The sequence below is a fragment of the Dipteris shenzhenensis genome, chromosome 8 (genome assembly GCF_047967505.1).
Source record: "Dipteris shenzhenensis isolate YYH24624 ecotype China chromosome 8, Dip_SZ_1.0, whole genome shotgun sequence".
NCBI lineage: Eukaryota > Viridiplantae > Streptophyta > Polypodiopsida > Gleicheniales > Dipteridaceae > Dipteris > Dipteris shenzhenensis.
The window spans coordinates 57,001,184-57,027,754 of NC_141603.1; the positions used below are offsets into that span (position 1 = coordinate 57,001,184).

The window sequence follows — 26,571 nt, forward strand, 5'->3', positions numbered from 1 at the left end:
CCAATGCCACATGGCACTCAAATGATAGTGCCACATGGTGCTACCTCCTTGCAAAACCTCTCCATGCCTTGCCCAACACTCCTTGAAGATATCTACCATAGTACTTTCATGCAACCTCTTCATGCCTTGCCTAACTCCTTGAAGAGATCACCACAATACTTCCATGTTTTGACTCCACAACCATTCTTTGATACGAGAATACAAGAAGATTATCTTTGAGTGGAGGGCGGGGTCATAGCTGAAGAGGGGCTGGAGAGAGGGGAGGTGTGGTGGAATGGGTGATTGAGGAGGGGAGCCAGGGAGAGCAAGCAACCACAAGGAGAGGGGAGTGAGGGGGAGCAAGTAGTTATGAGAAGATAGGAGGGGGAGGTGGAGCACAGGTGAGGGATGCAGGGAGAGTAGCCACGAGGAGGGGTGGGAACCAAAGGTGCAGGGCACTAAGAGAAAAGCTACAAGGAGGAGTGGTGGGTGGAGGGGTGGTGAAATCGGTGAGTGAGGATAGGAACAATGGGTAGCATTCACAAGGGGGGAGGGGAGGGGAAGGTGGAGCAAATGTGAGGGAGTTGAGAGAGCAACTTTGGGAGGAGGGGCTCGTGACCATAGGTGAGGGGTTCGAGGGGAAGGGGAGGTGCAAGGTCACATGCATTGAGAGAGTAGCAACGGGTTGGTGAGTGACCACAGGGAAAGGGTGGTGCGTAGACAAAGCAATCATGAGAAAGGGGGAGGGGCGAGTGGGGCTAAGGTGAAGGGGATGGAGAGAGTAGCCCATGAGGAGAAGTTTGTGATGACAAGAGGTGGGGACCATTCATGTTACAAGGAGAGGAGAGGGACTCGAGAGAGGTGAAAGGCTGAGGGGTTTGTGACAAAGGTGAGGGGCTGAGGGGAGTAGTCGCATTGCAAGCAGAGGGGAGCGAAGGTGAGGAAGAGATGGAACGAAGGTGAGGGGGTTCAGCTTGCAAGGAGAGGGCAAGGTGGAGCAAAGGTGGGAGGCCTGATAGAGTAGTCATGCAAGGGGGTCAGGGGTTGAGAGACTTGCTATAAAGAGAGGGGACGTGACACCACAGGATGAGCGGAGGTGGGGGGGTATGAGGGAGAGAGACTAGAGAGAGGGTAGGGGTTCTTTGAAGCTAAGAGGAAAATTGAGAGAGAGGTAGAGATGAGGGGTAGGGGAAGGGGTAGAGATGAGGGAGAGAGGTAGGGGTACTCTGAAGTTATGAGGAGAATTGAAGAGGTAGAGATGAGAAAGAGAGGAGATAAACTAGAGATGGGAGCGTAAGTGCCATTGTACTAAGGGAAAACAATTGAGATTGTAGGTGGTGATGAGCTTTAAGGTCATTAGGGATAGATATCAAGATTACACTTGCATCATCTTTCTTACAGATGAAGTATTTAGCATGTGAGGGAAGAAAGATGAAGTGTTTAGCATCTGGGAAAAGAAAGATTAAGAAACCATAACCCATATATTCACTCTTCTTCACCTTCACCTATTTGCTCTCCTCACTTTGCAAATTCATATTTAAGGATCTAACAACCATTCACAGGTCGAATCAATTGCATCTGATCCCTAATTTTGTAAACAAAATTCCCATGATGGTTGCAAGTGGCTGTTGCATCTTGAACAACAGCTGGAGAGAGGGACAACTATTTCGATTGGTTTATGTTTTCATGTGTTTGATTAAGCTTAATTAAGCTTGTTTAATCATCGCCCTAGCTAATGAAGTGAGAGAGAGGTGGAAGATGACGCTTGAAGAGAGAGAGAGAGAGAGAGAGAGAGAGAGAGAGGAAGAGGAGAGGCGACAGATGAAGGGAGAGAGAGAGGGTTGGAGAGGGCATAGAATGAGATGTAGGAATGAAGGGAAGATATAAGGGAGGCAGGGCGGTGAAGGACATTTCCAAAGGAAGCTAGAAGCTTCCCAAAGCCATTAAATCTTGCTTTCGCTTACCTTTTAATCATTGTGCTTTCGCTTAGCTTAAATCTTTCATCCTCCTCGCTACTGATACTAATCCACGAATAAAAGTCAATCGTGGGGGCCTATTATGTAAAGATTGATTAATCATCACGCCTTTGGTTAGCTTAAATTTTTCATCCTGCTTGCTACTAATACTAATCCACCAAAAAAGTCATCGTGGGGGCCTATTTTATGTTTTAAAAAAGGCCATTAATTGAAACAACAAATATGGAAGGCCACCTATTTAAAATTGAAACAACAAATATGGAAGGCCACCTATTTAAAATTGAAGGTTGAGTGTTTATACATCAAGTATACCGTTAGATATGTGAGCCAACCCTGAAACTTGAAATTTTATTTCTTGAAATGAAAGACTTTTACATACTACCTTGAAACCCAGCTGAGCGGGTCTCTTGACCCGTGGTAGATGGGTCATGGTACCCGTAATCTATATGGATCTAAGGTCCTGGGTGGTATTTTGATAGCAAACTCTGTATTGGGGACATACTCTCTATGTATGTGTAGAAATGCTTACATGTAGCATCTTTTCGCTCACATATTGTAAGCGAAATTGGCTTATATATGGAGGGAGAGGGGAGGAGGTGGACGAGGGGACGGGAGGGGGTGGGTGAGTGGGTGTGTGTGTGTGTGTGTGTATGTGTGAGAGAGAGAGAGAGAGAGGTGTTTTCAGAGCATTTGAACAAGTAAGATCTATGACGACTGATACAGGCCAAAATGAAGGGACGTTAAAGCAACGGGTGATCACTGTGGAAGATGGCGAGTGCCCAATTGCAAAACACTACGTTCTCTGCCTCTTCCTTCCTGGTGCGTACTCTATGGGCACGGGAACGGTTGAACAGCATTGCCGAAACCACCTACGCCTGGGTATATTCATCCCACATCAATATCCAAAACATGATATATCCCTCAAAATCGCACTGTAGGATAATGCCATGCGGTAGATTTGTGTGGGCTGTGTCACTGATGAAGCATTTTGAATGCGCTATAGGGTTAGGTTCCTAGAAGCAAAGCCTAGTTATTCTCGCACTGTCCCCGTAAAATGTACTGGCAACAGCTCGTCCTGAATGGCGCTGATTGGCGCATGCGGTTTTTCGATTAACTTTTGCAATAAACAAGGCAGAGTGTTTGTGCCTTCCAGATATCTAAGGGTGATACATTACGTACTACGGGAATGGCAGTACACAATCTGGGCGAAGTTTAAGAACACAACAATAAACCAACCTTATTCGTGCACTGGCGCAATGCTGGCATCAGACCAACCCTGTAGTGAAAAAGAGCCGGGTCAGCTGGGCCAACGATTGTGGAAGGATGCTCTGGAACGATCAGATATTCGGATTGATTCTGCCACCAGCGAATTGCTTTGGCAGTGTTGGGAAGATCGCAATTCAGCTTCACCTGGCAAGCGTGTTCAAGAAATTATTGGCAAAAATGGGCGTTCGTTTGCCAACATGCATCAGGGGCATGAGACTCTTTGGAATTTTAAGATAAGAACACATGTGCGAAATGGAGAGGGCAAAAAGGCCCTTGAACTCTTCAATCAGATGCACCAGGAGGGGGTGATAGCAGACAAGGCTACATTTGTATGCATACTATCTGTATGTGCTAATCTAGCTGCGCTAGTTGGAGGCAAGCAGATCCATGCTCGCATCATGCACAACCAAGGGCAGCCGGATATTGTCTTGGCCAACTCTCTTGTAAGCATGTACGGAAAATGTGGCAGCTTGGAGGATGCACTGGACGTTTTTGACCTGATGCCACAGCGTGATTTGGTCTCCTGGACTGCCATGATAGGCGCTTATGCCAAGCATGGGCAGGGCAATGCAGCCCTTCAACTGTTTGAACAAATGCAAGAGGAAGGAGTTGTGCCAAACAGGGTCACCTTCATCAGCATTCTTTCTGCATGTGCAAGCCAGGCAGCCATAGCTGCAGGCAAGAGGATTCATGTGCGGATTGAGGAAGGTGATTTTATATCGGATATTATCATGGGGACTGCTCTTGTAAGCATGTATGGAAAGTGTGGCAAACTGAAGGATGCACATGACATCTTCGATAGATTGACTAAGCGGGATACAATTTCATGGAACGCCATGATAGCAGCTTATGCCCAGCATCAAGAAGGTGTGGCAGCCCTTCAACACTTTGATCTAATGCAAAGGGAAGGATTTAGGCCAGACAAGATTACGTTTATAAGCATTGTTGATGCATGTGCCTGCTGCAGGGCACTAGCTGAAGGTGAGCAGATGCATGCTTGCATCTTGGAAAGGGGAGTTGAGTCGGATGTTATTGTAGCCACTGCCCTTGTCAACATGTATGGGGAATGCGGCAGCCTAGAGGATGCTCGTAAGATATTTAATGAAATTCCAAAACGGAACCTGGTTTCATGGAACGCCTTGATTACAGTGTATGCCCGAAATGGAAAGGGCAAAGAGGCTCTACAGCTTTTTGAGTTAATGCAACAAGAAGATCTAAAGCCAGACAAGGTCACCTTTGTCGGCATTCTCGACGCCTGTGCCAGCCAGGCAGCACTAGTTGAAGGTAACCACTTGTATGCGTGTATTGTTGAGAAGGGCTTAGAGCTGGATCGCGTTGTGGGAAATGCCCTCATTAACATGTATGGCAAGTGTGGTTGTGTGGACTGTGCACGGAGGGTTTTTGACAAAATGGCCGAGCGGGATGTTGTTTCCTGGACTGCTATAATTGCAACATATGCCCAGCAAGGGCATAGTGAGGAGGCTCTCCTACTCTTCTACAAAATGCACAATGAAGGGGTAATTCCAGACAAGGTCATCTTCATCACTGGTCTTGCTGCATGTACCAGCCAGACTGCTTTAGCTGAGGGGGAGCACATGCATGCTTATATTGTAGTTAAAGGAGTTGAGATAGATGTAGTTGTAGGGAATGCCCTTGTAACGATGTATGCTAAGTGTGGCAGTCTGGGAAATGCAAGGAGGATGTTTGATGCGATGCATGAGCGGGATGTGATTTCCTGGAACGCCATTATTGGAGCACATGCTCTACATGGTCAGGGGAAAGAGGCTTTTCTATTTTACAGCAAAATGCAGCAGGAAGGGGTTGAACCAAATAAGGTTACGCTTGTCAGTGTTCTTGCTTTGTGCAGCCATGCTGGATTGGTTGATCTGGGTCACTGCTGCTTTACTTCCATGAATCAAAATCATCTCCTTTCACCTGATGTGGATCATTATGACTGCATGATTGACTTACTAGGCAGGTCAGGATGTCTGGATGAGGCAGAGGCCTTGCTCAGTGACATGCCATTCCAACCCACAGTTTTATCATTTTTGGCCTTGCTTGGTGCCTGCAGGCACGTGGCAGATGTCGAGCGAGGAGAGCGTATCACTAAGCACATATTTGAACTCAGTCCACAAAATTCTGCATCATATGTAGTCCTTTCGAACATCTATGCTGCAGCTGGCAGGAAGGATGATGCAAAAGAGGTAATGTCTAGGATACGGGACATGGAGTTTAAAGAGCAGATGGACCTATGCTCAACAGAGGTGGACAGTAGGATGCCGGAATTTGATTTAGATGGCCTATTTTCCCCTGGAGAGCAAGAAATTTATGCTACTTTACTTGGGTGAAGGATATATGGAGGAGATCTTCCCTGATGGGAACAGCACTCTTTATGGATCGCATGAGCAAAAAGTCAGTTACTTGATACGCTGATGGGAACAGCACTCTTTACGGATCGCATGAGCAAAAAGTCAGTTACTTGATACGCTGGCATTTCCTTGGGCCTGTTAATACACAACCAGCAACCCCTCTCCTTTTCATTCATATTTGTGGATGTGGGTTCCAACATGACTCAAAAGGTCAGCAGGTGATTACCAAAACACATGCCACCAGAGCGGATCAATGACCTAAGGAAGAAGCCTATTCTTGCTGCAACAAGTAGCAAACTTGAGCAGGAGACTGTTCTCCTCCATACCCTTGAGCATGAGGACATGTTTGGAGATCCACAAGTAGGACCTACTTGGAGCTGTCGGCAGCTGCAAGGGCTCAAGCCAAGGCACCAAGAAAAGGAATCAAATGCTTGACCTGGAAATTCTGACCGTCAACATGCACCAGGTCTCCACAGAAACCACAGAGCAGGATGTGGAGACAAGGGATTTTTTTTTTGTGCACGGTTATTGCCTGTGCACCTATTGTAGGATCTATTGGCCTTTTTGTAGTTGGTCCTTCTCGTTTTCTGCAAGTATATCATCTTTTGTTCTTGGTTTAATGCAATCTACTGGCCTTTTTGTAGTTGGCCGTATACATAGTCTGATTTTCATTTGGTGCAAGTATATCATCCTAGAAAGTAGAGTCCTTGTTCTTGGTTTAATGCAATTAGCTGCCATCCACTTTTCAGTTTGCGTCCCTGTATCCTTAATTCTGATTGCATGCTAACTAGTTTGGAGGCATCCACACTATAGGCTGGTGCTTTTTGCTAGCCTATGTGGTCCTCATGAAAGGGAATCACCTTGGGGGCAATCCTTGGTGAGTTGAAAACATGGTTTGCAAAGGTTTCAATGCTCCAGGCTTTCTGTTGTGCAGGGAGTTTGGCTTGAAGTTGTGATATGCCTTGCAAAGATTCCAACACTCCAGGCTGTGCTTGTACGCAAGTATCTTTTCTATTTTCTCCTTTCCCTGGAGGAAAATAGCTCACTCTTGTGCTGTTTTGTAGACTTAAAGAAAGCATTTGAAATTTGCCACACTAGCCAGGGAAGTGGGCACACATAACAAGGATGTGAATCCTCAAAACCTGAAGGATGCTCCATTCAGCTTATATGAGGGAGTATTGGTGAAGTAGCACGACCACTAGTAGATGGTTCAGTTTCAAATGACAGAGTTATTGTATCACGCTCCCTGTAAAACAAGAATACCCCCTGTCCCAATGGTGCAGGGGCACAGATCGCAGTCTATCCCCTTCTGTTACCACTGTATAGAGATGGTGTGGTGTATTTTCCAGAGCTGGAAATAGCTGCAAAGACACTTGGACACCTTAAGTAAGGTTGGACTGCTTTCTAGCATGCAAGTAAACATTGCCAAGGCAGAAATCATGATCATTGGCACAAGCCAATCAAATCACATATACATTGGGGATATTACTAAGCATATATTTGAACTCAAGCCCACAAAATTCTGCATTGTGTGTAGTCCTTTTGAACATCTATGCTGCAGCTGGCAGGAAAGAATGATGCAAAGGAGGTTATGTCTATTAAACGGGACATAGTCTTAAGGAGCAGCCAGACCAATGCTCAATGTAGGTGGACAGTAGGATGCCTGAATTTGATTCAGATGGCCTATTTTCCCTAGGGAGCAAATTTATGCTACTTTGCTTGGGTGAAGTAGATATGGAGCAGATCTGCCCTAATGGGAACATCACTCTTTACAGATCACATGAGCAAAATGTCAGTTACCTTGAGATGCTGGCATTTTCCTTTGGCCTGTTAGTACACAACTAGGAACACCTCTTTTTGTCATGCAAATTTTTAGAAGTGTGTTCTAACATGACTCAAAAGGTCAGCAGCAGATGATTATCAAAGCACGTGCCACCAGAGCATATCAATGGCCTAAGGAAGAAGCCTGTTCGTTCTGCAACAAAGAGCAAACTTAGGCACAAGAGGAAAAGCAATCAAATGTTTGACTGACTGTCAACGTGCACCAGCCCTCCACAGAAACCAAATAATTGCAGAGCAGAATGTGGAGACAAGGGAATATATTTTTGTGCACGTTTATTGCCTGTACGCATAAGGTAAGCTGTTGTAGGCTATTGGCCGTTTGTAGTTGGCTGTATACGTCTTGAAATTCTCATTTGTTGCAAGTATATCGTCCACACAAATACTTGCCTCTAGAGTTCACCAATGGAATACATGCATGGAGAGATGAATTCTAGAGGGAATGAAACCATTCTTTAGCTGTCAATCTACATGCAAAAATTGCACATTTAGAGTCTAGCGATGACAAAATCCTCCATGCTATGCTGTTACAGACCGATTCTCTACGGATGCCAAGCTTGGGCCCCAAGACTCATAAGGAAATATTGGAAGAGAATAGAGAGGCTTTAAAAAAGATTCATAGTAGAAGAAGGTGCAAAATACCTGCCCTAAGCTACTAGGTGAGATATGTGATTATACTAGAAGGGAAAGGCCTTTCTCAACAAATTTCTGACGTTATGTTTGTAAATATGGGCATGGCTAGACTTACTCGTCAAGAACCAAAAGCAAGGTCCTGTACAGAGCCAGAACTGAATTGATGGAACATTAGGGGACAGACGCATTAGACTTCCCCAATGAAGGCCATGCCATCAGAGGTGCCATGGCATGATCCGAAGTCAGAGATGGCCTTCTATGAAACGGAACTAGGCCAAAGCTTTTTTATGGAAAATGACATTTCTTAACAAGAATAGATGGCTAATATGCAAACTAAGAACTCGCTCTCTTGAGCTTGAGGTGAAAACATAGTGACAAAAAAACTGCATTTCGCCAGATTGAAACGCAGCAAAAAGTTCCTAGCATATGGCCTCTCAGCCTGTCAGGACTGTAGTTTGTCTGTGCGTGCATGTGACTCTGTGCTTGTATGTGTGTGTGTGTGGAGAGAGAGGAAGAGTGTGCACGAGGTGGGGCGCAGTACGTGTGAGAGATTGGGCGCTGGATGTGTGTGTGTGTGTGTGTGTGTGTGTGTGTGTGTGTGTGTGTGAGAGGTGAGAGGGAGTGTTGCGGCGAGAGAGAGTGTGTGTGTGTGTGAGAGAGAGCGGTGAGAGCTCGTTGCCCGTCAGCGTCCGGTGCCCTCCAGCCATCGTACGGCAGTTTCCGTACAGATCCCAGCGCCGCTTCAGCTGCTCCGTACAGGCGTGCCTTTGCTGCTGCCTTTCCGTACCTTTCGTACAGCCCCCTTGGTGTGTGTGTATAGTCCACAGTATCTTTATGCGATTTCAGCCAGGTGTACGTGTTTTGGTATTTCGTCCTTGCCAAGTACCCTCCGCAGATTCGTCCGTACATTGTACGGTCGCCGTACGGTGTCCGTACGACCGTACGATTACGTACCTACCCTGTATTTCCGTACAGTTAGCCTCCCCCCCGTGCAGCCTGTGCATACTTCAACACAGCTCGTCGTAGTCCGTACAGCCCAGCACCTCTTGTCATATAAGCTTTTGGGGTTTCTTTGCTTCGTTGTCTTCCCGAACAGCCCTGTTTTTTTTTCACCAAAATCTTACCTTTCCCTCTACTTTTCTCCTCACTAGCTATACTCTCCTCCCCCTCCCTTGTGGGCTTCCTGTGGATACTCCTGTGGCTTTCACTACCCCTTTACAGGTATTTCATTCCCAAGCTCCCCCTCATACAAAGTTATGGCAGATTACTCATATGAAAAAACGTTTCAAAAGGAGCGCTCAGCTCCCTGCAAGAAGCAAAAGCAGGTTGAGGGTCAGCATGACCCGGTGCATGACACTCTTGAGGCTCAACTAGTATATGATGTCATGCATGAAGGATTTGCAGATACGAGAAAAGAATGGAAAGACTCGGTTCCCTCAGTTGGCATCATGGTTGAGGTTGATGAAATTGTGGATCCAGTCAGAGAATATGCTAAGAATGCAGTCATATTATTTTTTCCAGGCCGGATGCCACCTGCTGCAGAGATAGGCAACTGGCTGACACGCACATTGGCTGGCTCTTTTGTTCGTAAAGTACATTATGCAGCCAGGGGCTTTTTTGAGGTTATCATGGTGGATGAGATCCACAGACAAATGCTTTTGGAACACTCGCCTCTCTTTTTTGGACAACAAATGGTGCATGTATTGCCATGGTCTCCCACACGGGACTTTCAGGCTTTAATCCGACACAGATGCCCGGTTTGGGTTGAAGTTGTTGACTTCCCACAATGTATGGCCTCACTTTTTCCTAAAATTGCAGCATCTTTAGGTAAAGTGGTCTGCCCACCACGGCCAAATGGCAACTCAAACAGATTTTGCATTCTTTGGGATACTGATAATCCCACACCGGACTCTTATTCGGTCACGGTGAATAATGTGAACATGGGCAGTGCTTTTTATAAACTCAAATGGGGTTTATTTGTAGGGGCCTGTTTTGAATGCAAAAAGTTTGGACACATGGCTTCACAGTGTCCACTGAACCCACATAAAATGCCTCATGTCACCTTGCTAGTCCACATGCCCACTAAAGATGCTCCTACTCTAGTTACCAACAAAAACAAAAGCAGTAGACAGCATTCTGGGAGTCAGGATAAAGGCAAAGATTCAGTAGCTACCAATGCGAATCTCACTTCACATTCACCTCCTGCTACTCAATCCTTGTCCAAAGGAAAGCAACCTTCAACTGATGGCTGGCAGAGCCCAAGAAAGGTTATTTCTGCTCGAAGAATTCCACCCCCTCGCACTTGGAATGGTGCCTCTTCTAGTGGAAACACCCCAGAGATCAATACAGGAATTGGGATTACATGGGCTGCAGTAACAGCCAGCAGAACACTCTTCCCTGAAGAAGAGGTTGCTGCTTTGCTGTCTACTTCTCAGGCGACTACTTCTTCTCAGGGGCGAGGCCTCGACCCTGAGATAGAAATGCAAGGCTGACCTCATGCATTTTTGCTGCTGTACATAGTTGTTACATTACTATAAATATCTGTATATATGACTGCTCACATCACCTGTTTTACACTCAATGTCCAAGGCATGTGTGACAGTAGGAAATGGAAATCTGTGTGGTTGTACATCAACAGATTTCAACCTGACATAGTGGCATTACAAGAGCACAACCAACATATTTATGCAGGCAAGACAGGACACTACTGTGGGTATGACATTTTCTATGCTGGGGAGCACTCTTTCTCAGGGGTTGTCCTTCTGATCAAACATGAGCTTCAACCAGTCATTGCATTAAATGACAACAAAGGCAGATGGCTTGTTCTCCAATGCATTATTAGAGGAGAGGTGTTTGAATTTGCTTCAGTTTATGCACCTCAGTCATCTCGAGACAGAACTGTAATTTGGCATTCTATGCAACAATACCCATGGAGATCTCATGCCTACATATGTGGGGATTTCAATAATGCTCCACAACAGGGAGACAACACTTCCAGCCACGATCATATGTTATCTCCTGAAAGGCATGCCTGGTCTCAACTACTCTTGCATTTGGATCCAGTTGACCTTTGGAAGGAATTGCAGCCTTTGTCATCGGGCTACACTTTTCAACATAATGCTCTTTCCGCTTATAAGGCACGACTGGATCGCTGGTATAGTGTTGCTCCCCAACAAAATGGGGATTTCGCATGCAAAATGTGGATTGACTATGCCTTTGTGCATTCAGACCATGCACCACTATGGCTGCGGTTATCTTTTCATAAGATGCCAGATGATAGATTGCCACAAAGGCAACATTTAATCATCAACAACAGTTATTTGCAACATGCTGAATTTAAGGCAATGGTCACTGAAGCAGCTCATTGTCTCTCATCAAGCAGCCATCTTCATGCTGATGATGCCTGGGCTTCTTTTATTTCTAAAATGCAAATGGTGATTAGAGTTTATGGCAAGTCTTACATGAAGACTCTGAGGGAAACCATTGCTCAGGCCAAGTCTACTTGTCAAGACCTCACTGAACTCAGTCATCATCGTTCGCTGTCCATGCATGAGCAAACCACATTATGTCAGGCAAGACTTTGTCTTAAACTAAATGATCACAGGAAACTGGCAAAATGGGAGACTAGAGCAAGACAAAGAGCCTTCACAGATAAAGGTTGCTCTTCCAAAGAATTTGTCAAGAGCTTGCATCAGAGGAGAATCAAAACAGAAATTTGCAGAGTGCTTATGCCTGATGGATCATGGACTACTTCACGGTCACAGCTTGCCTCTGTTTGTGTGCATCACTTCTCTCAGCAATTTGGCTCTGCAGCTCCTCCCTCGCAACAGGTTTTGCTTGCACGAAATTTACTGTTGAAAAATGTTTCTCCAATCATTTCTCCTACTCAAGCTTTGGAATTGGAGGAACCCTTTACTGAGAGGGAACTGTCAGATGCCATCAAATCATGTGGCAGATGGAAATCCCCTGGATGGGATGGTTTGACAGTCGAGTTTTTCCTAGCATACTGGCCTATTTTGAAGCATCCATTACTATCTATGGTGAATGCTGCATGGCAACATCAGAAAATGCCAAACACATGAAAGAGAGGTCTTGTTAAACTCCTTCCTAAAAAACAAATTTGTGAGTCTTTGGCAGATTGGAGACCTATCACTCTTATGCCTCAAAACATGGCAAGAAAAGTCTCAGATTACTCTCCATGCATCGTCTCTGTTCTCCAAAGATGCACGGGGGTCTGAACATTCTCAATATTCAAATGCATTTACTTGCTCACAGGGGAAAAATGATGATGCAATTTCTACAAGGAGATCAGCCTTGGGCTTTTATGATACGCTCTCTCTTATTACATCTTCATACATCTGCTTTTGGGAATTGGCAACCTACTCAGTGGGAATTTTTATTTGGCTCTATCCAAGGCAAGATCAGAGGATGCCCTTTTGTTTCTTCTCTGCTTCTTGATTGGAAACACATTTTATCCCACTTGGAATGGAAAGGCAGGGACTCTCTCTTGGGCAACTCTTTGAGGGTAGAGAATCTCTTTTGGTCTAAAGTATTCCACCCACCTTTGGCCATACAAGAACCTCGACGTTCTTATTTTCTCTCCTTCAAAGGCATTTCATCTGTGGCGGATGCACTTCACGATGATGGCACAATTCTATCTTTTTCTTTGGCTGCTCGTAAATATGGCTTGGGAGCTCATTATCGTCCTTTATGGCATAAAATTTCAGCAATGCTCCAACCGTACTTGCCGGTACCTCATTTAGAAATACAGCATCGGCTTGAGGATTGGATTTTACGCTCTCCTTCCTCATATGTCCGTCCTTTGAAGCTTTCACATATCACAGTGTCATCATTGTATAGAGTGTTATTACCTCCACCTTGGATTTCCAACAAAGCAAATATTGTTTGGCATATCGATTGTCCAATGAAGTGGTGGAGAAAAAGGCTGCGTCTCCTTTGGCATTACAAAGTCCCTCTTCGACAACAGCTTTTTCTATGGCGAGTTCTCCTTGGCATTTTTCCATCTGGACAGTTACTCGCACACAGACATATTGCTTTAGCTGTTTGTCACAGATGCTCGCACTCTACTGAATCAGTGCTCCACATCTTTTGGTCCTGTCCAAATACTTCTGATTTCATTGCTCTCATCAGACAGAGGCTTCGACAGCGATTTTCTACTGTTACTTTTGGCAGATTTTTCTGGTTGTTTGGATTTCATCCCCAGAGACAGGGTTTTGATTTATTTTTTATATGGGTGCGATATTGGACCCTATGGACTTTATGGATGGATAGAAATCATAGAGTCTTTGGTGATCCACTATTTTCATCCTTTCTTTTTTTCAAACGATCTCTGCAACAATCATTCTACGATTGTTTTCAGACTCGTTTGATTGATCAGGATGTGTATACAGCCTATACTGAGATCTTTTCTTGAGTAGTAGCTACTTCGTTTTTTGAAGCAGCTATGAATGTAATTATTATATAGAAATAAAAGCTTTCTTCTCACAAAAAGTGTGTGGAGAGAGAGAGAGAGAGCTTATTCCTCACTGGTGCTATGGTGGGCAGTCCTGGACCAGATAAGCTCGACCTGTAGGCACATAACTGACCCCACCTATTCTGTAGTCTGTTCTTGGGAGGCCAACCAGGTCTCAGCTTCGCCCGTCCTGCCTTTGGGTCGCCCTGATTGCTCTTAGGTTGCCATGTGCTAGCCCTATTATACCGGCACGACAAATTCTGTAGTATACCTGATTTGATCTGGGTGCTAATTATACCCTGGTCTGCTCCTGCAACGACCCGGGCACCTTTTTTGCACCCTGCAACCTGCTCAAGGTCCTCTGTTAGCCTCAGCATGATGTGGCAACCTGTGTGTATGACACGTGCCCCTAAAAAACTGTGGACTCTTGCTGTGACAGCCGGTGGCTGCTGTCCATGTGTTGTTTGCTCCATCAACCACCTAGGAAGCTTGTCCATAGGCTGAAGCATGCACTTGCCCTCTGAAATTTCCAGCAGTTGGCTGGTAGTGTTTTCAGATCTAAGTTTCTACCTTGTGCACTTGTGAAGGTTGATGAAGAGTGTCGTAGGCTCCTTTTGTTGCCATGTCTGGCACAGATTGCTGTTCTTTATCTAGACTTGGTATGAGATCCCAAAGGTTCAACTTTCATTATCTACATACGCCTACTTAAGAAAGAAGCCCCTTTCCTTACTGAAAGGAGACTCCAATTTCAGTTAGGTGGCTCTTGCCGAGTTTGGTACATGTTTCCTTAACACACTGGCTTGGATGGAGAAATGGAGCTCGGATGAGGAAGAATGCTAAAAACAGGACTCTTATGCAAGGCAGCTTGGGACAGTAGCTAGATGGCCTCAGTTTTCTTTGCAGAGTGTGAAAATAAGCAAAATTTACTTTGGCCTTTAGAACAACAAAAACCTGAATTTGTACAATTGGATATATTGTAGCCTTACAAAGATATTTATAGCAACTTTTATATAGGATGATGATGGATGTTGAGGTGAACACATTTGAAGCTAACAGTGAAAACAATACTCTTTGGATGGAGGAGCTATGACCAGTTTTGAAATTCAGCTTGAAGGGAGCTTTGTACAACGAGGTCACCTTGAGGGAACAAGAGAACAAGGTGGAAATAGGAGGAAGCAAGAAGATGGCCTAGGGTAGAAGGAGGTAAGGTTTGAGAATCGCTCAAGCATACAACAAGCAAGAATGAACAAGAAAGTGGGCTTACAATGGACTATTTTCTGAGTAATATAAAGGCCTTTACTTGGTTGCTTTCAATTGATTCTTTTTTGGGGGGAAATCTGCTTCGTGGATTCTCAAAATATATTTTCTTCTAGCATATTAAATAGGCAATGTGAATGCCTATAGGGACCTTAGTGGGGGAGCATAGACTTTCTCAATGCCTTTCATCTCATGTTTTTTTGTGCTCATAACAACGAGGATATATTTCCTTTTGTGATTACTTTTGGACCTCATTGAATTCTAGTTAAGTGCCTCACATGCAATTTTCTTGCAAAATTCCAAGGCTCAAGCTAGTAGGAAGGACAAAATGCTAGAAGAAGATGGTGTGTATGCACCTTGAATGTCAAAAATAAGTACAGATATGGATATGACTGTTCGGAAGGGGGTGACGTGGCCGTGATGAAGTGGTCCACTATCCTTTGGTCCTTCTCCCTTAAAACTTCATACTCACCCCCAAACTTCATGTGTAGTAAAGCACCTCTCCTTCATCACTTCTACTCTTTATTTGGGATGAAATTGTGAGTGGAGAGGGAGAATGCATGATGTTGGGGAAAGCCTAAGAAGGTAAAATGGATTGTACACAGTATGAAATACAAAACCACTTTTATAGAAAATTTTAATTCTCAGACTACAAGTCCGACCTAGAGCAACATGTGGCACATGGAGGACCCTAGACTCCATCATTGTGTTAGAGTCAATTTCTAGATTTGGACTCTATGAATTCTCATTGATTCATGTTGCAACCTATTGTAGACTCAATATTACAACCCATGAGGACATTATCCAATCAATGCATGTGTACAGAATTCTCCCTTGGCAAATCCATGGCAAGTCTATGCACTAGATTGTCCTTGGAAGAACAATTGCTCATGCGAACCTACTAAGTTTCCACCTTTGATGGATGAAGCGATGATATCAATGTGCTTTGTCTTCAAATGATCCACAAGATTCTTGGGCAAAGCCATTAATGCATGCCAAACAAAAGGGATTGCACTTTGGTGCTATACCAAGGCCACTAGGTAACCTTTGAAGCCCAAATTGCTTTACAAGTGCATCTAATACCAAATTTAATGGAAGAAAATGCAATAGTGTTTTGCTTCTTATTCACCCATGATATACAACTAATGTTGAGTGAAAGTTTGTAGCTTGTAATAGACTTTGGTCTTTGCTAGGGAAAGTGGCTTTGAGAATATATTTTCTACATGGTCTTCTATTGGACAGTGAACAAGATCCATTACTTCTCTGAGGACTTTTTCTCAAACGAAGTGGCAATGAGTGAAAAATTGTAGCTTGTAAAGACTTTGGTCTTGCTAGGGAAAGTGACTTTGTGTAGATATTTGCGACATGGTCTCCTGTTGGACAGTGTCAAAAGTATATTACTCCATTGAGGATTTTTTCTCACATGAAGTGGTAATGACTTCAATATGCTTTGTTTTAGCATGAAACGCTAGGTTCTTTTCCATTGAATGCTTCTAATATTGTCAAAATAGAGCATGTAGTTCACGTGAAATGATTTCAATCTCTAATAAGAGTCTTCTAAACCAAATTGTTTACAAGATGGAAGTTATAGCCCTTAGTGGATCTTCTATCATAAAATGCTTCTTGCCCAATCAGCATTGGTGTAACCATTGGTGAAAGTCGAAAAGTATGTACTTATCGTAAAGCAATCTATAATCCCATGTATCTTTCAAGTAGTCCATAATTCCATGTAGCTTTCAAGTATTTAAAAACTCTTTTAGCTGCCAAAGAGATAAGTCTTTTTGGCAGTTTTCATGTTTTGACTTAGAGCATAAAGTGAGTAGGATATGTATGGGCTTGTAATTGTCGAATACATCAAGCCTCCATAAGCTCTCTATATTGATGAGGATTTGAACGAGGAGAATTGTGACAATTTGACATTACATTCCATAGAAGTTGGGAGCAGCTTGCAATCATGTAGATGAAATTTCTTGAGAATTTTCTAAGTGACTTTTCTCTATGTGAGCATAATATATTTGTGATCTCGCCTTGACATTGACCGGTCCAGTTTAAGGAGAAACCTGAACTACGTATCCAAAATCTCCTCCTCGAAAAAACTCCCTAGAAACCATGGTTGGATCCACTACAAGAAGCTTCCTCTAGATTCTTTGTCAAACTTTCTTCAGTGTAGCAAACAAGGGCAATCCTTTTCACATAATGCAATTAGACTATCGAAAAATGAATAAATGAATCTTTTGATTTGTGGCAGTTCTTGATGCTCATGGAAATTTCTTTGCTATAGGCTCCTAATTTATTAATTGGAATCTAATCTAGTTTTTGGAATATATGACATGATTTGTCTTTCTTTCCTTGCTTTGTATCATTTCTCCCATATTTCTATCCCAAGAAAATAATGGATTCCACCCATATCCTTCATGTCAAACTCTGTTGTGAGTTGACCTTTAACTTGTAAAATGAGGTGTCCCAGTTGGAACCTGTGATGGTCAAGTTATCAACACAAAGAAATATAAGAATAATATCTTCAATTGCCTTTTTTATGAAAACAGGCAAATCTGAGTCTCATGATTGGAAGCCTAGAGCTAGAAATTTATTTAATCTCTTGCATTCCATGTACGTGGGGCTTGTTTCAAACCACAAATAAATTTAATGGTTTGTAGACTTTCTTGTTTTCCATTACATTGACAACATACCCTATCATACCATGTGGGTTGTGTCATGTAAATTTCCTCATCTAGGTATCCATTGAGGAAAGATTCTTACATCCATCTGATAGATAGGCTGATCAAAGTGTGAAGCAAGGCAATGACAGTTCTAATTGCTGTCATCTTTGCAACTATTGCACACATCTCTTCACAGTCTACTCCATATTTCTTTGCAACTAATCAGGGTTCGCACTTGTCAACTAGTCCAATTTGAGTTGAGCTTTACTTTCAACCCATTTGCAACTTATGATCATTTTCTTTTTAGGAAGATCTATCAAAGCTCATATGGGATTCTTGATAAGAGCATTGTACTATTTGTCCATTTCTTATTGCCATTTTGAAACTTGTGTTGCTTCTTGGAATGACGTTGGTTCTTCTAATTCCAATATTGTGGCTCATGAATGCAAAATTATAGGCAGGTCCATATTCTGATTCCTTTTGATCATGAGTAGGCCTTTTGACATTGGCAGTCGAACTCTATGGTATATTAGTGATAATCATTGTGGTTGTTGTATCAACTATATCTAGGACATTTTCTATGCTTTTACTTTGTTTCATCATGGTGGGATGAACACTCTTTGAGCGAGCTAGAAAATTACCAAAAATAATTGACTAGATTGTTAAGAGTCACAAATAGTAATACCACCACTACTTTAGGCTGATCAAAATATGAACACATCTCATCACTTACATTTCGGACAATTTTCTTTTGATTAGATCAAAGCTGGTATGCCTTGGATTCTTCAATTAAAGCTAATACATATTTGATGGACTTCATATCTAGCTCATCAGGGACTTCATTTGGAACATATACACATACAAGAGAGCCAAAAACTCTAAAAGATGGGTAACAAGAGGATTTACACATATGGAAGCCTCTTCTAAAGTAATGAAGTAATATTCTACAAGGTGGCCATTGGACTACTATTTATAAGATAGACACCAATTTCACATGCTTCTTCTTATCCAACATGCATTCGGTTGACTACGACTTTATTCTTCCCTTTTGTAACTCTATTCTGCTAAGGAGTATGCCTACATGTAAACTATTTCTTTATGCCATTAGTGTGTAGAATTGATTGAACTCATTTGAGTTATATTTACTTCCATTGGTACATCAAAGTATCTTTTTGCAGTATCTAGTTTTCTTTTTACCAAAGCTTTAAAATTTTTAGGCAGGGAGAGGATGGAGAGGTGGTTAGACTATTAAGGAGAGACAGGGAGAGGATGGAGTCTATTTTGTTGATTCAGAACAATTAGCAATGGAATTAGCAAAGGAAATTAGAAGGCTTGCTAGTAGGAAAATAAGACAGGGGCAAGAGAGATTGGAAAGAGAAAAGATGGAAGTGAGGATTAAAACAAAGCAGTTGAAAGATGAAAGGAATAAGCCTGAGACAAAAGTGATAGATGTGCTAAGTCTCATGGAAGACCTGAATTCATTTTTACTTAAGACTCTTAATCATTAGTAATGGTCTTGAAATACGTGGCTTTATTCAATTATTGAACTAAGGCATAACCTTGAATATATGAATGGATGATCTAGAGTATGCTAGTGCTTCTAGACCATGAAGTGGCCATAATTGTGTAGAGATATGTCAACAATTCCTACTATCTTGTGGAGGTACTATTACCCATAAGTACATTCTACTTTGCTTTTTTGTTTGAACGCAATTTTAAAAACCATTCTTCCATGTGTGACATGCAATTACTTGCTCTACCACCAAATACTATCATTCATTGTCCAAGTTCTTTGGACTTACTGCATTTGAGTGGTGCTAAGAAATAAGGACTTGATGCAGAACTTTGTCTTGGGGATGATTTTGATTTTCTTCATTGGAAAAATTATCATTTGGTCTCCTATTTTAATTTTCAATTTTTTTGCATTATCCAATTGCAATGTCTCTCTTCTTTTCATACATTTGAGTTTCCAATGATTTGGTATACCACAATAATTGCAGTTGTAAGTTCTCTTCAGAGCATTGAACTGATAACCCCCTCTATTAGAGTTACCTCAAATTTAAATATTCCATATCCCTTTTCCATTGCAGGTAACATGCGGATGTGTGGAAGATGGTCCTACTTGATAATTGTAAGAGTTTCTGCCAAGGGACTATGTGCATTGTTACCTCTAGCTTGATGCTTGTTTCTCCTGAGTTATACTGATCTTTCCCTCTATTGGAGTTTCCTCTTTAACACTATATTAAAGAATTTGGGAATTTCCCAAGTCCCACTTTTGAATAGGGTTGAAGATTTGACAATGTGGCTAAAATCTTGACCCCTTATTTGAAAGTGTGACTTGTAAGGATTCCTGAATATAGTGATTAGGGCAACTTACATTTCAAGTAAGGGCTTGAGATTTGACCATGTGGCCAAATCTTTACCTTTTGGAAATTCCCCAACTATCAAGAAATTCCCAAATTCCCTAATATAGTGTTCTTTGGATGTTTCTACCTTTTTCAGTGGACAATGCATGTTCATGATTTTGTGGTGGAAACTTCTCCTCATGTGCTCTTACATAAGAATGTCAGATATGAGCCTATGACTTCAAAATTTGTGGAGCATCTCTAGTGACCATAGCTATCACTGACTAGTTGTAGTCCTTTCCTAGACAATTTAATGTGGTTTAAACATGTATTTCATTCTTAGTTTCTTGTTTAATCGATGCCAATCATTCTACAAAATCTTTAAGTCAAACCACCTAATCTGGACCTATCTTGGACTATAACTTCTTAGCATTGTTGAGTTGATTGTTAAGCATAATTGTTTTGAACATGTTCTTATTATTGTATTTGTTCACGCATGCTTTCCATGCATTCATAGCAGATGCATTTTCTCTAATGATCAATGTCATGGTGTCCTTGACATTCAAACTAATAGGGTTGATGTGTAAGAATGTCTATCAAGGAACTCTATGTATTGTTACCTCTAGCTTCATTCTTGTTTCTCCTAATTTATACTAATTTTTTCCTCTATTAGAGTTTCCTCTTTGGACGTTTCTACCTTTTTTCTAAATGGGTTTCGATGTTTCATGGTTCTTCAATTGGAAAACTTTCACAAGCTTGAACTTCCATTATTATCATCTAATATGCTATTCTAATCCTAGAAGAGCATCTCATGTGATTTTGCCATGTTCATCACAATGATGTCAAGTTGGCAATTTCAAGTGTGAATGTCAAAGACTGATGTTTGCAAAAAATAACAAAGGCTATCAAAAGTAGGCCAAGATATAGCAAAAACTATTAGAAAATCTTGCAAAAAACCATTACAAGTGCTAATACTTTGACAAATAAAGTAAGAATAGCGCCAAATTGGATTTAAAAGTCTTGTATATGATGTGTTGTGAAGACTGCACTAAAATTTGATACCAAATGACCAAGATATGGCCACATACATTGAAATATAGATGTTGGTAGATGTACTAATAGCTAAGTGTAATGATATGTAAATTTGGCTATAATGTCATCAAAATGATGTGCATAACATGTGATTTTTGTGTGTGAAAGTGTGGTACAAACTATGTCCAAATCAGATGCCAAATGGTCAAGATATGGTCACCTAAATCGAGGGTATTTCAAGCATCAAGATGCAAACTAATTTGGGCAACCCCCTTGCCATTTTGATTAAAATGTCATAGTTACTAGGATATCCAAGTTAGTTTGCACAATTGGCTTATTTGGAGGGTATGCTACCCTAATTAACATTGATTCTAGTCGGGATACAAAGGGAATAAAGCAACAACCTTTTAAGTTCTTAATCACTTAAATAAAGCATAACAAAATGATGTGGCATTGATATGCATGTCAACATGCAACGCATGAGCTTTGCATGTGCTAAGGAGTAGAGTGCTAATGAGGTGGCATTAGTTCTATTTAAATATTTCATTTATTAAAAAATCTTAAATTGACTTAATTTAAAAGTTTAGAAGTTTTATAACATAGATTTTTTTAAAAGATTAAATGTTCTATTAGTTCAAAACGTCCCCTTCTTGTGGCTTCCACATCTCATTGTATCCTTTTGTCTCTTCCCCTCGCCGCCATACTTTGTGACTTATATTTAGAGCGAAATATATTTAGTTCTACTGAGATGTCCGTTATGGTGACTAGACTACCAGTTGATGAAGTGAAATTGCTATATAGATACAAGAAGTGGACTAGGTGGATTTGTTGATGTACCAAGGATACATGGAAAAAGGATATCTATTTTGTTGATGTTTGTGATGCTTTTTTTTATTAAGAAGCTATTGTAACTATTGTCTATTGTTGGTCAAATGTGCTAAGTGATTGTGGGCTGATGATTTCAAGACCCAGCATGGGAGAGATCAAATATGCTATAGGAGTGTCACAAGATACAGACTTATAGGCAATGGATTTCATTGTGTTGAGATCATGCTCTAACTATACAAAAGGACAAAGATCATCTCAAAGGAGGCATGGACAAAATTTTGGGGATATGGCAACTATAGATACAGGATGGCACAGGAGCAATCGGCTTGAGTCAACAAATGTGCATCTAAAGAGCTAACACAGGGATTATCGAAGTGCTTGTAGACACCAAGGCACAAAATGAAATGGTAGTTCGTTTGTGTATAGTAGTGATGAGTGGGCTATGCAGATTGAGCAGGGGTTGAGTAGAATAGCAGATGCTACCTTGATGCAACAAGAGGAGGAATTTCTTGGGAGGAGGTGATCATTGCAGCTACTACATGTAGCACAATAAAATTAATGGCAATAGAACCACTACTAGGGTCAAAGGTTGTAGCAAGATAAAGGATTTATGATGCTACACTGTCTATTGAATGCACATTTCTCTATCACAGAGATGGCTACTGGCTTCGGTATGCCTCTAGATTCAACATTGAAAGAAGGCATGGTTGCAGAGAAGCTTGTACGTCACTAGCACGGGAGACATTGAGGAGATAAGGCCATTGAGGTAGCTTTCAAAGATGGGCAGAGTTTTTATGAGCTAAGTGCTAAGGGTCAATTGCTATCAAAGGAGCAACACCTAGAGCAACTTCAGGGCTATGAATGGCATAATGCTACCAAAGGTTCATGCAGCTATAGTGTAGGGCTATTGGAGATAGGAAGTGCATCAAAAAGTGTAGGTGATAGAGATATGAAAAGCTCTGGGGAAACTAGCATGGTCCCATCCCATCAAGGATTGCTAAAAATGGCGATGCAAGACCTCTTAAGGAAGATTTATTGAGGGAGGACATTGATGGTTTGAGGAGTGGACCAAAGCACTCTATATTGCAACAAAGTGCACAAGATAGACCTCCACGTGAGGTCTCTCACAAATGAAAAGACAAAATGATTTGAGCTAAAATATCTTGAGCTAGAAAGCTTAGATCAAGGTGTTGTAAAAAGTATATTTGTAGCTCTCCTCTCAAGCTACAAGATAGAAAACACAAAACTAAGTTAGGTGCGAACATAGGAGATCATCAGTGCCATGTTGGAGAAGGTGGGAGAGATTGAGAGGAGGGGAGAGAGGCATGCACACACATACACTATACACTCTTTTGAGTGAATGTATACAACCTCAACCCATATTGTTAGTGTTAGAGTTTGTTACTATGACCTTTATAGTCCTCTCTAGAAAGTGCAGTTTACAATATTCCTAACATTTAAGATACTTCATTTGATTGAAAAAAACCCATGAATCTGTTAGCATACTTCTATGACCAAAAAATAATATCAAAATAATGTAGTAATTCAAAAAATTGCTATTTCAAATTCCTTGCATAATATTGTATTGACTTGATCTATGGTCATTGTTAATAATGATGAGATCATCCACATTGAGAATGGAAAGAGTGAAGAAGCTATCATTTTTTATTAAAACAAAGAGATTTATACTTAATTTTTCTTTTTCAAATGTTAAACGTATGAAATAAGGGATCTACCTTGGTGTACCCTGACTTAAGTACCTTCTCTAGTCTAGAACTACCTTGTGATGCTTGTAAACCTTTTTCTCTTGTTCTTTATGCACAAAGCTAGTTGGTTGCTATGGATAGACCTCATCATCTAATTGCCCACTTAAGAAGGCTCATTTGTGGTCATTTAAGAAGGCTCATTTAGATGGACATTTTCTTATGTATAGACTTAGCCCAGACAATAACAAATCTGATTTTCCAAGAATGTTTATTGTGGGCTATTTTTCATCCATCATTTAGTACTCTATAAACCTCATCAATGTCAAAATTCAGGAGTAGGGATGGGGAAGACTATGACAAAGGGCACAAAGAGAGAGGTAGATCCATGGATTCAACCCACAGTAGGTTTTAGTAGAACTTGACTTATAAGGAATAAGATTAGGAGACTAGGAGTCTAAGTAATAGAGCTTGGTTCATTATGGTCCAAAGTCCTTATGAACAACTTTGGTTTCCATCTCCTTATTCTCAAAGAGAAAAACATAATAGCCTTTTCTAAGAAAGTGAATGTTTGTGACTACTAGGCCCTTCCTCTCCCACTTTGGCCTCACCCACATTTTAAGAAATGTAGCAAGGCAATGGGATCATGATAGGAAATAGGAAACTAACTAATGCATGTGTTCTATAACTCTTCATAAAGAGTGAAAAATATGCTAATACTTGCATGAGCAACGAACATCACTTTTGTAGATTGCTTTCCCTCAGCATGAAGTTGTTGTGGATCTTCTGATGAGCTACAAATATCTTTCTCATAGCAACCCTTCGCATAGCATTCTCTTCTTTCTAGATGATAGCTTCTTTGTTGGATGGAGTTGATGGAGGATTTGTGTGTGTATGCACGTGCGTGTGTGTGCATGCATGCATGTGTGTGTGTGTGCATGTGTATTCGTGCGTGGGTGTGTGTGTGTGTCTGTGTGTGCATGCGCACGCGTGCATGTGTGTGTGTGTGTGTGTGTGTGTGCATGCACGCTCACATAGACGCATGTGCATGCATGCATGCGTCCATGTATGTATGTATGTATGTATACATGCATGTATGTTAGCACAACATATTTCTTTGGGATGGAGAGAGCCAACAACATGTCTCTTTATCAAGAAGGGAGAGGAAAAGAAGCCTCCCTTAATAACTTGGAGCTTGTCCATGGAAGAGGTGTTGGAGGGGGACTATTGATGCATGGAGTCTTATTTTCTATTGACTCCATAGTCCTAGTATTTTTTAGTACATAAGAGGGTAGCGAATGTAGAAGAAATTTGTATCTCATTTTTGCATGCAAAGGATGAGAAATCTGGGTTGGGATTTGAGGTTAGATTTCATTTGAAAATCTTGGTATTTACATAAGAGGGAGAATATGGGCTATCCCATCTAAGTCTACCTTTATCTCATCTTTAAAAAATCTTATACAGAGAATTAAACTTTCTCCCAAGTCATTATGCTAGTCAATTTTTGTTTGCATCATATGAAATCTCGCGGAGAGAGAGAGAGAGAGAGAGTCAGGTCTCCCTCCACCTTTCAAAATGGCTTTAAAAGACTTATTGATAGAGTATAAGGATTTCTTTGCTTGGCATTATATTGATATGAAGGAAGTAGACCCTAAGTTCTGTCAACACAGAATCAACTAAAAGCAAGATGCTGTCCCAGTGATAGAGGGAAGGTACAGAATGAATCCCAACTATGCAAAACAAGTTAAAGAGAAAATTGATAAGCTATTGAGAGTTTGTTTTATTTATCCTCTCACCCATGTTACATGGCTTTCACCTATTGCGATTGTGCCCAAAAAGAATGGAAAACTCAAAATATGTGTGGACTACAAAAAGCTCAATGTTGCCATGATTACTAACCCTTTTTCGAGCACTGTCAGAAACTCTTCAATACACCAAGGGATGAGCATTTTCTGAGTGAAATCTGTCAAGCGTCCGAGCAAAAGAAAAAAAAAACTTCCTTGTGAGATAATGTGCCCTAGTAGAATTCCTCTACTTACAGCAAATGCACATTTGGTTGGGTTAGACCAGCCATTCTACACTTGGCAAAGCATAAACTCAAGTGTTATAGACCACTACAGCAAATGCACATTTGGTTGGGTTAGACCAACTTAGACCAGCCATTCTACACTTGGCAAAGCATAAATTCAAGTGTTGTAGATGCTCCACTTTTTTCCCAAATACTGAAAAATCATCAAGGAAAACTTTCATGAAAGATGTAAGATACTCAGCAAATACCTCCTGAATGTATTTTTGAAATGTTGGAGGAGCATTGTTAAGACCAAATATCATAACATTAGAAGCAAATACTCCCCATTCCATGACAAATGCTCTCTTGTCTTTATCGTTAGGTGCCATTCTTATCTGGTTGTACCCACTGAAACCATAAAGAAAACTATAGATTTCATGACTGGCTATAGCATCTAGTAAAGAATCACAAAATGGATCTGTCTCATGCACACTCAATTCTCCGTATCAATAGGATAGCCAATGGACGTACACTGTAGGAATCGGACCATTGTCGACAAGCATGTTCACTCGAATGAGGCTCACACCTCCACATTAGCCGTTCTCCCCGACCTCTCCCCGATGAAATCCATCATCACAAATACAGCCCACAGTGCTAAACGCAAGCTAATAAAGTAGTCTCTCACACACGTAGAAAACCACTGCCAGCTCGTTGCATGCGCCAACCAACGGACCGTCCATTGCAACACAAGATCGATAGAATCTTTTCCCATGAGCCCCCTCCACATATGGTGCCTAAACTTAGTCATCGCCTCACATTTCCTAGCACATCTGAAGAGCCCGACCCCAACTCCAACTCTTGAGCATAGCAGCGCTCCTTGACACAACCATGGCTCCTAAGCGATCTCTCACCCCTGCTCAAAAAATCCCATGCCAAATCTCGACCGCGGAGAAGATTGTCGACATACTCGATCTGGAGGAGACGGAATCAAATGATGAACCACCTCTTCCACCATAAAAAAAGCCTATGCTCACAGCAAGCTTCGCAAATTTAAGGTGTCATTGGACTTATCAAAGCATCAAAAATGGCTGAAAAAGATTGGCTTATTGCAGTACGCAAGCCTACACTAGGCATCATAGAAAGCTTCCCTGCAGGCTTTCAAGTACGAAAGTTTCCAATGTAGAGGAGGTATGCTCACTGGAA

General features: G+C 41.6%; 1 protein-coding gene across 2 annotated transcripts; it reads left to right on the top strand.

The window, feature by feature from the left end:
• Nucleotides 1-2,692: 2,692 nt before the first annotated feature.
• LOC147899726 (pentatricopeptide repeat-containing protein At2g03380, mitochondrial-like) lies at nucleotides 2,693-6,198 on the top strand. 2 transcript variants are annotated; one of them, XM_087378262.1, is made up of 2 exons: nucleotides 2,693-2,834; nucleotides 3,109-6,198. In XM_087378262.1, the coding sequence occupies exon 2, from the start codon at nucleotides 3,212-3,214 to the stop codon at nucleotides 5,567-5,569; it is 2,358 nt and encodes a 785-aa protein (XP_087234388.1). In that variant the 5' UTR covers nucleotides 2,693-2,834; nucleotides 3,109-3,211; the 3' UTR covers nucleotides 5,570-6,198. The 2 variants fall into 2 exon arrangements, with proteins under 2 accessions (XP_087234388.1, XP_087234387.1); XM_087378261.1 differs by having other exon boundaries at nucleotides 2,693-6,198.
• Nucleotides 6,199-26,571: the final 20,373 nt, after the last annotated feature.

Coding starts and splice junctions, on each gene's coding strand:
- LOC147899726 (XM_087378261.1), top strand. CDS start 3,035: ATGGCGCTGATTGGCGCATGCGGTTTTTCGATTAACTTTTGCAATAAA.